The following is a 12,739-nucleotide window of genomic DNA, read 5'->3' on the forward strand; positions in this document are numbered from 1 at the left end:
AGATCTCCGAGGTGGCAGCACTGCAAATTTCGAAAGTCAGTCAGCTTATTCAATGAGTCGGCCAAGAGTCCGTCACGTTCGACAAAGGAAAACAAATTCTACTATTACCCAGAAATGGTGGGGACAGTTATCTTCATCTTGGGCAGAGCCTTGGGCGGCTTGGACGGCGTCGCGCGTGGGTGCTTGGGAGATTTTTCTGTCGGCGCTGGAGATGAGGTCCGAGGGCGCTTCGACGACTACCCAACAGGGACAGTCGCCTTACCACGATCCCGCGTAGGGTCGTGTGTAAGCTTGGATCGCCGTTCCGAGCGGGGAGGTTCGACTTCTTCCTCCTCCTCTTCACTGGAGTCGTTGTCGTCATCCCCCTCTCCTTCGTCTCCACTTTCGCCTCCGCTCGCCTCTCCTTCCTCGCACCGCTCCTGTGCTCCATTGGGTGTCGAGTACATCTCAGTAGTGGCCTAGAGGACAACAAACGAGACAAAAGTCAATCGACTGATCCAAAAAGAACAAATAAAGAAAGCAAGATCACAGTCGGAAACGCAAGGTCAGACCTTGTCCACTTTGTATGTTTGGTCGAGTGGAGGAATCCTCCTAGCTCCTCGGGGGTTGTCCTTGTTCCCTGTGATACTCGACAGCCACCCTTCCAACATCTCGTCAATGACCTCCTCTGGGTGAATCCGAGTCGTGTCTTCGAGACCCGAGTACAGCCACATCGGGTGGTCACGATCCTGAAGCAGTTGGATGCGCCTCCGAAGGAAGACTTCCAACAAGTCCATGCCAGTCACACCCTCGCGGACAAGCTGAACCACTCGACCGGCCAGCACCTTGACTTGCGCCTTTTCCTCCAGCGTCACTTTCAGAGAGGCGGGTTTTTATGCTCGATTCGGAGAAAAAGGGGGAAGCCCAGTCGACTGTCCTGGGGTCACCTGGTCTTTACAGTAAAACCAAGTCGACTGCCACCCACGGACTGACTCGGGAAAAGTGATAGACGGAAAGGAACTTTTTCCCCTCATCTGGATCGCCAAGCCCCAGCACAGCTGGATCACCTGCGTCCGTTTGTCACTCGACTTGGCCTTCTTGACCGACTGAGAGCGGCAAGTGAAGATGTGCTTGAAGAGTCCCCAATGGGGCGGCAACCCAAGAAGTTTTCACACAAGGAAACGAAAGCAGCAAGATACACAATAGAATTGGGAGTAAAGTGATGGAGCTGCGCTCCGAAGAAGTTCAAGAAGCTCCGGAAAAAAGGATGAGGAGGCAGAGAGAATCCACGATCGATATGGGTGGCGAGGAGGACACACTCACCATCAAGAGGCTGGGGTTCGACTTCTTACCCCGGGAGGCGCGTAGATTCATGGGGAATGAATCCCCCCTCGACCAGATCATCGAGATCATCCTGCCGAATCACCGACGGCATCCAGTCGCCCTGGATCCAATCCTTGGGCAGAGCAGTCCTCGAGGAAGATCCGCCACGAGCGGACTTCTTCCCCTTCCCCTGCACCGCCGCCTTCTTCGCGCGCTCCAGAGCCGACGTCTTCTCCTTCACCATCGTCGCCGGCGAAGCTCGAACAGACCTACGGCACCAAGGTGGGAGCGGAGGTGGCGGAGGATCTTGTGAAGGAAGGGGGAAAAGTGAAGGCGCACTGTTCGGGGGTCCCGAGCCGGCAGCTTATAAGAGGTCGCTTCCGAGTGGCTGACTGGTAGGCCCAGGCAATCCCGTCAAATCCCGCAACAGGCGCGTGCGCGGTACGTGGCGAAAAAGGTGGTGCGGGGATCGAGGAGCTTCCGTCCTATCCCATCCGATTACTGCAGTCGCCCCCGTCCCGCGCGCTTCCCGAAATTCAAATCCCGCAAAATCCGCGGGCCGCAGAACAACTCGTCAAACAGAAGATCCCTTTCACACCGTCACTCGGAACTTCACAAGTAAAGAAATTCACTCGACAAGAGGCCAAGAATGGATCAAGGCGACTGAAAGAAGTTGACGACGTCATCCGTGACAATTGATCCAAAACAAGACGTTCATATAACATGAAGAACCAGTCGGAAAGATCCCCAACTCCTTCCCCACTCGAACCTCGATCCATTCGGGGCTAATGATGAAGCTATGTACCTAGGATAGGGGCATGGACCTGTCCTAAGTACCCTACCCAAGGACATCCCTAGAAGAAGTCACCTTTCAATCGACTTGGAGGTATCCCACTCGACAGATTCAAGACACTCGACCACGAAGCAATCACTCGACCAAATTCCAACCACTCGACTGCCAAGAGATCTAAAGTCACCCTGCACGCAAACGGTCGGTCATTAAGTAGCTTTTATGGTCATCATAGCACTTTATTGGGGGCGTTACCAGTAACCCCCAGTCTTAATGTACTTTAAACCTTGCATTACTGAGGGCTGGAGGGGCCTGGCGAACTCTATATAAGCCACCCCTCTCCTCAGTATCAAGGGTTGGCACCCCTGTTATTCATACACACATAATTCAGTCGACCGCCTCCGGGCACCGAGACGTAGGGCTGTTACTTCCTCCGAGAAGGGCCTGAACTCGTAATCCTCGTGTGCTTACAACTCCTCTATAGCTAAGATCTAGCCTCTTCATACATACCCCCTACATCACTGTCAGAGTTAGAACCAGTCGGAAGGCTAAAACCCCTCTAAAGATCAAAGTCTTTCTATGGCAACTCTGCCAAGATCGCCTTCCTACCTCGATCAACCTTGCCAAGTGCAACGGCCCCGCCTCTGGCCCTTGTGCTTTGTGTGGGGTGCCGGAAGATGCGGACCACGCCTTCTTCCGGTGCTCTCTGTCGCGTTTCGCTTGGAGCGCGGTTTGCGAGGCCGCGGGGGTGCATTGGGATACCAGCTCCCGTGCCGCGCTTGTGTCTTCCTTGTCTTTGGTTCAAGGCCCGACATGCCCGGTCATGTGGACGTGTGCGGCGGCCATGTTATGGGCTATCTGGCATATTCGTAACAAGTTTATTATTGAGGGTGTGTTTCCCTCGCACCCTGTTGATGTTATCTTCAAATGCATCGTGTTCTTGCAGCAATGGGCACCACTGGGAAGGCAACAGGACTCTGATCTCCATCGTCATGCTATTAGCCGCCTTCGCTCTGTCTACGCCGAGTCCCGCGCCCCATCGTCTGCGCCGTCTGCATAGTTTCAGCCGAGCCTGCGTGCTCGTTTCGCTAGGCCGGTCGCGCCTTGTAATGTACTTATTTCCGTCTCCGGTTTGTTGCTCCCCAAAACTTGCTCATCTTTAGTATGTTGTCGCGTGTTGTGGTTGTGCTACGCTGCCTATGTTGTGGGCTTTATTAATTTAAAGCCGGACGCCCCTGACGTCTTTGTTCTAAAAAAATGTATGCTCCCTGTCGCAGCTCATCGCTGGTGAGGAGCTTCCAACAAAAACCTTCCGATGTTGGGTCCCAGCATGGCGCATCGTCCCCTCGAAGCCAGCGTGGGCACGTCCAAGTTCTAGCGTAGTGGTTTGGAGCCTGCAAACGATAGCCCGCCGGGTCCGCACCCGCATGGCCCGAGTCAATAGCAGGGGTCTCGATTTTTTCGGCGCGCTGGGAAGGGGCTCGCCACAGTGGTGGCGGAGCTGTCGACGACGGCGAGCTCAGTGGTGCAGCCGTGAATGGAAGGGCAGATGCAAGAGATACAGAGAGGGAACCAGAGGGTTTAGGATGGAAGGAAAACGATGGGGAAGAAGATAAGGTTGGAGGGGCCCTGTGCGCGTGCGTGGCGGTGCAATGTCCTCTCATCTGATGGCTTGCGCGCGTCCGGTCGAAGACTCAGGCGGCCAGCCGGTGGCAAACGTTCCCCCCTTTATATTGAGTAAATAGCATAAAACTACTACTTTACAGGCTAGGGTTTCAAAAAACTACCTGTTTTTAATTTTTCTCAGATACCTACTAAACGAGTGGTCGGCTGTTTCAAAAAACTCAAATCTTCGAGTGATTTAAATTTGATCGCGATTATGACAAGTCGGGCCCGCACCTAAACGAGCTGCCTATTTGACCGTTAGGTTGATCGTTAACTTACAAGTGGGGCCCACATGTCAGTGTCTCTACCTCATATTCAAACAAAAAAATCTTCAATCCCCCGGTTCATTTCCAAATTTACAAATATGTCCCCACCTTTTACAAAACAACCCCTATAAACATTGCTAAAAAAGCAATCGGGTCCCTGCTATTTTTCTGAAAAAGCAATCGGGTCCCTATAGTTTTTCTAAAAAAGCGATCGGGTCCTTGTACATGGCCGCCGCCGCGCCATGCCGTGCTCCATGCCGCCGCCACGCACCTGCAGGACGCCCTCTCCTGCTCCTTGGTCGGAGAGACGGCCACTTCTGCTGCTCCTTGGCAGCCGCCGAGCTGTGGCGGCCTATACTGTTGCTCCTTGGCAGCCCCCGAGCCGTGGCGGCCTCTGCTGCTGCTCCTTGCAGCCGCCGAGCCAGGACCAGGACGACCTCTATTGCTGCTCCTTGCAGCCGCCAAGCCCCGCCTCGCGAGTTGGTGCGGCGCGTGTCCGCCGTTGCCGGTGCCACAACCAAGTTGGTGCGGCATGTGGTGGCTTCCGGCGGCGCCCTGGTCGATCTGGCGCATCCGCCTGGCCGTTGGACCTAGTCGCTTCCGGTGGCGGCTAGCTGGTGGCGTTTGGCGGCGCCGAGTTGGTGGCTTCCGGCGGCGGAGGAGAGAGGGAGGCCGGGGAGGGGTGGTGCCGGCTTGGGAGAGGACAGAGTCGCCAACTCGGGAGGGGGTGCGTATCCTGCTCGTGCTCGAGAGAGAGAGACAGAGGGGAGGGAGAGAAAGAAAAGAGAAGGAAGAGACAGTGACATTTGGGCCCCACTTGTAAGATAACGGTCAACCTAACGGTCAAACAGACAGATCGTTTAGGTGCAGGCCCAACGTGTCATGATCGCGATCAACTTTAAATCACTCGATAATTTGGGTTTTTTGAAACAGCCGACCATTCATTTGGTAGTTATCTGAGAAAAATTAAAAACAGATAGTTTTTTGGAACCCTAGCCTGTAAAGTAGTAGTTTTATGCTATTTACTCCTTTATATTGGCAGAAAAGAGAGAGTTTAACTTCCTCACTACCTTGTGTTAAAAAAAATACCACACTACCTCAGGTGCACAACTGAAGAACATCAGCTAGCCCAGATCATGAGTGAGTATTGTCCTCGCAATTTGACAAGCATCTTAAATAGAGAATCTTGATTTACACTCATTTAAATCTGGGTTCTAGATTCTTCAGAAAATACACATTCAGTTTCTACATCTGATACTTCAGCCCTGTTCGGAACTTCCCCGCTCCGCGGAGTTGGGGAGCTAGGTTTTGGCAGCTCCGTCTAATTAAGCTAAAGTATGGTCCGCTTCGGGAGCCGAGTTAAATTAAAGGAGCCAAGAGAAACCGAACGCAGCCTTCACTTCAGGCTCGTGCTGCTCAGCTATTGGCTGCCTCCTCCAGCGTGTTGTGCTCAATCGAACATTGAACTGCAGGCCACGTCGCGCCCCAGGCTATGTGTTGGTAACCCTTCAGTAGGTTCATGCCTTCTTAACAAGGAAGAATGGTTCTTAGCTCGTGATGTTTGCGCAAGAGAAATTTCTGTTTGACCTGAGGGTGAGTTCGCCAATAAAAAAAGAGATTGAAGGTACTCCCTCCGTTTCATATTACTTGTCGCTGATTTAGTACAACTTTGTACTAAATCAACGACAAGTAATATGGAACGGAGGGAGTAGTATAGTGCTAAGGAAAGTTGTTCTTTTATCTTCGATATGGAATGTGATTTAGAATGTTTTGGATGACTGGTGATGTTTATAGACTGTTGCTAGATTAATAAAGAACCAAAAAAAAATCCTGCACCCATGCAAAACTCAATTTTCGGCAAGATAATTGTAATTCTTTTGTTGAACAGACATGTTTGTGCTCAAATGAAATGTATATGTTTGGTGCCATCTCTCGCTGCACATGAAGCTCATTTTTAATACCAATGCATGTTGTGCAGTGATCATTTTGTATTTAATAGTCAGTCTTAAAAATGATCATCTCAGGTTGTGTATCACCTGATATGCATGCATGTATGTTGACATCAACATTGTGCAGATTTGGAAACGGATGTGATTTAGAGGTCGTTACCGCAAAAGTCATGTATTATATCCATCTGTTAATAGGGTTGTGTTTCGTGAAGTGGGAGCAGATCCCTCTACCAGAATCTGTGCTGCCACTCATCTCCCATCCGACGGCCCAAGTTCATTTATTCTATTTTTTCGCACCTGAAGCTCAGATTCCATACTGGCCGCGCTATTCCGCGAGCTTGGTGCTACCTCTCCAACTGCATATAGACTCTCGAGCTTATCCCTGGTCAGTGCTAACTAGAAGGAGCTGCCCCACGTTCTGGCTTATTAAGGTCGCCCTCTTCGTCTCTTCGTGCATCGAGTATGGCTAAGAAATCATCTGTTTGAACCAAGCCACCGGCAGCCCCTACCAAAGCCCGGTTTGCGGGGCTGCGCTTCGCGTACTGTTCGAGGAAAGGTTCAGCTTCAGTAAGATATGTCGAGGATGACGGTTGCGCGTCCCCACACTCCTGTCTGATGTAGACAGCCCTGCCAACAGGTAAACCGATTGAATTAACAAAACCATTTGTAAGGATACAAATGCTTTGAAAAGAGAGGGAGGGAAATTAGCAATGTACCATTCGTCCAACATTTTGGCAAGCTCTTTTTGCTTACTAGGTGATGTTCCCCAGATCTCCATTTGCCTATAAACCATTTGTATTGATATCAGGGGAAGCGCTTTTTGTGCATTCAATACAAAAGCAGCAACGATCGTGTATGTATAGTAGTCACAATTGACAACTCAGCTACATCAACTGCATACGTCTAGAGTCTTCAAGCATGAAACCATGACTTACCCAAGGGAAATTCCTTGCATTTCAAAGACATTTGTGTGGCCATGTATAGTAGAGAAGCAGTGGAAGAAAACTGAAGCTTGAAAGTTAGGTAAGATTGGCCTACACAACATACCTCAGGTAGTAAGTTCTGTAAGCAGATGGGCCATCTTTGAAGAGGGTGGACAGGCCATTTCGAATTAAAAACGTCCTTATCTCTCAGGTAGAAATATAAGAAGGTAGTTACAAGATACATATTCATCTTCCATGCACAAGAACAGAAAATCTAGTTAAGAAAAGGAAGTCCAAAGAGAAAGTAACCAATCCAGGGTAAAGAGCATAGTATTCATATTTCAAAAAGTGACCACCGAGCAAAGTGCCAAAATAAGCTGAAAACAATGGCAAAGTACCTTATAGGTCAGGAATTTTAGTTTAACCATCAAATTTGAATCTTCATCAACCAGACCATCCTTAGTTGACGATCTTGAATTCGAAACACCATTGACATTTTCTGGTAAAGCGTTAAAACTGTCTTTGGGAAGTTCAGCAGCCTTGAACAAGTTTACATCAACAAAGAAACCTAGCCATGAAACATAGGTCAGTCAAAGGTGCATCAGTACAGGTATTAATTGCAAGAGCTGAGAATTAGTTGTCAAAAGAGGTGAGAGTTTTATGAAACAAAAGGTTCATCTTACCTCTGTACAGTGGCCACAACTCTTGATTTTTCCTAGAAAGAAAAATGCAGGATTCATGAGAATTAATAAATAAATATCAAAAAGAGAAAGCTAATGAGACACTTTCTCTATTTCATATTACAAGGCGGGCGTGGGAACTAAGAAGCCATTAATAGTATAAGAAAATGACCATGGTAGACAGGAACTCGTTGTATAGGGAAACAGAGCAAATAGTTAGTATGCGTATGTAACCATAAATGGCGAAGGGAGATGAGAGATAAACTATGGCAAAATCTTACCTTATCTCTTGCTGATAACGTCTAAAAGCAGAATCCTTGTGCACATGGATAACCATCTTGTAATGGAAAGATGTGGTGGCTCCCGGAAGTCCCGGCACCCTCTTATCTGGCCGTCCAGTCCAGCTGAGATTCGTGTTGGGCCTGACTAGTACGAGACCATTTGCAGCTTTGTCAGCTTATTTAATTCTTGTGATGCGGTAGCTGTAGGCACCTGTTTCCACAGTGGTTCCTGACAAAGGTTGCAGGTCACTGTAGCGCTGACAGGCCCGATGTAGGATCCTGTTCTCACTGCTAGTACATGATAAAACAACGGCACAGATAACTAAATGTACAGCACCTTTTTCCTTTCTCTCTCTTGTATCTCTGACAGAATACCTCTCTCCCTTCTCTCTCATAGCACCTCTCTAATTAAAAAGCGTCCTCTCACAACGTGAAAGAGACTGCTTATGGCAGTGGAAAAAGAAATGCTCTCTCTCTCCTCTCTTTTCTTCATATCTCAAGACTGCTTGTGACGTGAGAAAAAGCTTCACACATCACGGGAGATGGCAATGATGGGATGGGTCCATGTGCAGGCATACAGTGGCACTGCCCCATGCACGTCAGTTGGCAAACACAAGGAATCGCAGCACTGCAAATAAACAATGCCATGGCAGACCGGGGCACCAGATCACGAGGCAAGACAACCATAGAGAACGGGGAAGATAAGAGGGAGCTAAAAAGCCAGTCTCATCTTATAATGCAAGTTATCATTTGAAAAAGAATCAATTTTTTGGTAATTCCAGTAACATTTGAAAGCTGCAGGGAGATTTTTCTTCTTCATCAGACGGATCATCTCCTGTAACAGTCCAGAACAACAAGCTATTGACTTGCTGACGTTGCAGTCAAGAAGAATCTATTGTTGGACAAGAACCAATAACATCTGCTAACCTGCAATTTCTTAGTTGCATAGTCCGTGGGATGTGCTTGCAAAAAATGAGTGACAACTGATCTATCAGCATTTCGAGATTGAGCGTCAAGACCACTGTTTCCAAACCGATCGCAGTGGTCTGAACACAATGATGACCCAGCATTTTCAAGAAGTGCTTTAATTTGCTGTCATGTAAAAATATATGTTACAGCAAGATAGAACCAATACAAAAGTTAAGATAAGTCATGAAGGAGATGGGAATACCACTTCACAACATTAAATAATACCTGCTTCTCATCTGACCTATTAGCAGCGCATATTTCTCGTAAACTTGGTCCTAAATCAGAGTCGCCTGCATATAATAGAAACTTTCTGAATCAGTAGAACATATAAAGTGTTCACAAATTCACAGCTCAGAAGCATCAAACAATCTCGGAACATGTTTAAATGCATCAGAAAATCTTTGTTAGGATAGAATAATAGTGTACTGACATTAAGGTTCCCAGATCTGTGACACCCATTTCCAGGAGTCAATGTTTCCTCTTTTTTGTTAGTTTGAGCTTGAACCACATATGTTAGGCTGAGCTTAATACCACCCGCTGAACATAAGTTCATACTCCATACTTTCATGTTTGCTGGAATCACTTCTTTTGTATTCACTTATGCAGAATTGGTCAAATGTGATCAACCGCTGTGATCTAAAGTTCCAACCATGATATATCAATTGCTATTGATTAAAAATAGTTCCAATACATATAGTTGTGTGGGCACTTTTTTGGAAAATGGTGAATCTCCGTATATGCATCGGACTATCAGGTCAACAATATGTATTGACTATATGCATCAGTGTTTGAAAGTTTACCATGCTCAGAGTCAGAAGCAGACTAAGTGACTAACAGGAAAAGCACTACCATGCGGTATAATATTAAAACAACAAAGGTTGCCTGGTTTTCCTCAGATGAGAGGAAGTTTTACTAGGTGACTTCAAAAAATTAAAGAAAATTAAATTAGAGATGAAAGCTTGGCCAAGGTCATTTATAAATAAACTGAAATCTTCTTAAACAACTCATATATTCACTCAAACAACAAGACAACTTCATTATAGCGGCCTACCTCCGTCTAATGAAGGTTGTCGAAAGTCCCTCAGAACTCCCATTTGAACCGAACTTTCGCAACTGACAATACGGGCAACCAGACCTTCAAGTATCTCACCTTGCACAATTACATGATCCTTTGATCCTAGAACAAATAGTCAGTACTTCAATGATGGGGAGAGATGAAAATATACAGTCTAGTTTAGAGCAGCAGTAAAAGATAAAGAGTGCCAGGCAAAAACAAAAACTTTTTGAGATAGTCATACCTGGCACAGATATATCAGCTATTTTACCAAGGACTTTGCAAACGGGTGTGGCTGTCCCCTCTTCACACAATGTGTCGTAGGCAGTAAAGAATGAAGTGGCAGATTTCCTAATGGAGATGTAAACAGAAAGCATAATAATGTTATGAGCGGACCCAGTGCCAAATGCATATGTACGTTCATCTGAGAGTTATACTTGCATGCCATCAAACAGATGAATGACATGAAAATAGCTGCAAAGTGACATAGACACAAAAAAGAACCTAGCTGTTGAACAATTTCTAGCAATAATACAATACAGACAGTGCATTGAAGAGCTCCAATAGGCTATAATTCAAAGGATACACATCAATGTAAAGAATTCAGTAACATTGGTTGATCATCGTATTCAAGCAACACTTACTGCGGAAACATAATAACACTGCATTTGTTTTCGAAACACTGGTGTTGACACCTGATTTTGGCAAGATACAGATTGCAATGAAGATGGTCTCGAGTGAATGATTTTTCAGCATAAAAATATTCACGTCACCGAGTGGAACCACTTTGATGTTTCGGTTATATTCATTCGACTTTATCTTACGGACCGAAACTATACTCCGAGTGGCATAGTTCAATGTTCCGAGTGGTTTTTGGCCAATCACGTCTTCAAGATGACCTCGGATGAAGGAGCACTCTTAAGGAATTGTCTTCGTCTCGTCGAAGCAATCGATTTTGATATATAAATCATCTCAATCCGAGTTCATATGCAAAAGTTAGAGGCAATATACTGCAGACTGAATCTCAACGGAAATATGGCGCGAGGTGCCAGACACTTGTCTGATAGGTTGCGCGAGTAATTTGGCCATCAATACGGCCTTGAATCGAAAAACCTTCAACATGGAAAAGTTTCGTCTCGTCGAGTCGATCGATTTTCATATATAATTCGTCTCAATCCGATATCATATGAGGCCTGGAGAGACAAATCAAGATCGGGCTATGTTTTCAGTCGGAAATCCGAGTGAAAAGTTTACCATCCGAGTGAAAGTTTACGGTCGAGTGAAAGTTTACGGTCGAGTGAAATTGTACGGTCGAGTGGAAGTTTGCTGGCCGGATGAACTTATTATTATCCGAGTGGAAATATAGTCATCCGAGTGAAAATATGATCATCCAAGTGAAATTGTCGTCCAGGTGAAAATATTCCGAGTGAAAAGATTACCATCGGGACGAAAACTTGCCGGTTGAATAAGATAGTGCCTTCCGAGTGGAAATATAGTCATCCGAGTGGAAATATAGTCATCCGAGTAGAAATATAGTCATCCGAGTGAAAGATTGTCTTCCGAGTGAAAAAGTCCAATCGGACGATCCGTGTGAAAGTATCTAATATCCGAGTGGATGAGCTCAAGTCCGAGTGAAATTGAACATGTGCTCGAAAGTTTATCAAAATGACCTTGGATGAAGAAGTGTTCAATACAGAAGTTGTGCGTATCATCAAGACGGTAAATTTTGATTTTGGAGTCATCATCATCAGAGATAATATATAGCCTATAAATTCACCACGAGACTCGGATAATCCAGTCTACTGCAAAACCGAGTCCGACTGGAAGATAAAGATGACCATGAAAAGTATTCAAGATGGCCTTATTTGAAAAAATGATCAACATGAGAGTTGTTCGTATCGTCGAGGCGCACAAGTTTGATATTTGGGCCGTCTCGGTCGGAGATCATATGCAAGCCCGGCGGCCCGCGCAAGAAGGAAGACAGAGTTTGGGCCAGATTCAGACTGAATCCGAGTTGGAATAGAATTAGGATTTTAGGACGTGAATTGATGTAATTTTTCTTGTAAGGAAAGCCTAGATGAATCCTTTACTTGTACGCGAAGTCCAGCCGCCTCTTATATATGTTGGGGGTGACGGCCGATTGAACAACACACAATCGAACAAATCAATATACTACTTTTTCATCTACGTTTTATCTCTCCGCCGTTTTTCTATCTCGTTCTTCGTTGTTCTTCGTGTTTGGGAGCTGCGAATCCCGAGGCTCTAGGGGCGAGCAAATCGACCTAGGGCAGCCCATAGCCGCCGCACTCCCTGACGGGGTCCCTCCGGGGGTGTGGGGGTTTCAGGTCTGCAAAAGCGCCCGTCGACTGTCTTGCGTATCGCGCTGTCGGTCGGGTCTCCTTCGACGTGAACTACGGTGCATCACCCCGGCGTCGAGGGTACACGTGACGTGTTCGTGTGTCAACACACTTTTTGGCGACTCCGTTGGGAACCGAAGATCAATCGTCATCATCCATCATGTCTGATCTTCCCAAGCCATCTGAGGTAAACGCTGATAACATCATTAAGCCTAGTCTTGATGAGATATCGGCCGATCATCGCCAAGTCTATGAGGAGTGTTCGACGAGATTTTGTCACGCGAAGTATCTATGAGCGCGGAAAGTTTTTTTATAATGTTTTTCCTAACTTTTCTCTTAGAATCACAGGAGAAACAAATACGATAGTGTTTTGTATGTGCACGTGAATGGGAAAGCTTCTCCATGCCTATGTGTATCTAGCTAAAGCTCACAAGATGGCCATTGCTGTTTCACTAACTTTTTTTTCTAGTGTGGACTAAAGAATCAGAAACGGATGCATGCAT

At 46.6% G+C, this 12,739-nt stretch overlaps 1 protein-coding gene across 1 annotated transcript in view; it reads right to left on the bottom strand.

Annotated features, from left to right (window-relative positions):
- Positions 1–6,364: 6,364 nt before the first annotated feature.
- LOC125516447 (tRNA ligase 1-like) overlaps positions 6,365–12,739 on the bottom strand; it is a 46,056-nt gene continuing 39,681 nt past the window's right edge. The window contains exons 7-17 of the mRNA XM_048681885.1: positions 10,124–10,230; positions 9,877–10,002; positions 9,051–9,115; positions 8,784–8,948; positions 8,578–8,691; positions 7,857–7,912; positions 7,579–7,610; positions 7,294–7,463; positions 7,020–7,099; positions 6,689–6,754; positions 6,365–6,599 (exon numbers count right to left, since the gene is read on the bottom strand). Of these exons, the coding sequence (XP_048537842.1) occupies positions 6,365–6,599; positions 6,689–6,754; positions 7,020–7,099; positions 7,294–7,463; positions 7,579–7,610; positions 7,857–7,912; positions 8,578–8,691; positions 8,784–8,948; positions 9,051–9,115; positions 9,877–10,002; positions 10,124–10,230 (1,216 nt within the window). The remainder of the gene's footprint in view (positions 6,600–6,688; positions 6,755–7,019; positions 7,100–7,293; positions 7,464–7,578; positions 7,611–7,856; positions 7,913–8,577; positions 8,692–8,783; positions 8,949–9,050; positions 9,116–9,876; positions 10,003–10,123; positions 10,231–12,739) is intronic.

Source organism: Triticum urartu, chromosome 6, assembly GCF_003073215.2.
Source record: "Triticum urartu cultivar G1812 chromosome 6, Tu2.1, whole genome shotgun sequence".
Lineage (NCBI taxonomy): Eukaryota > Viridiplantae > Streptophyta > Magnoliopsida > Poales > Poaceae > Triticum > Triticum urartu.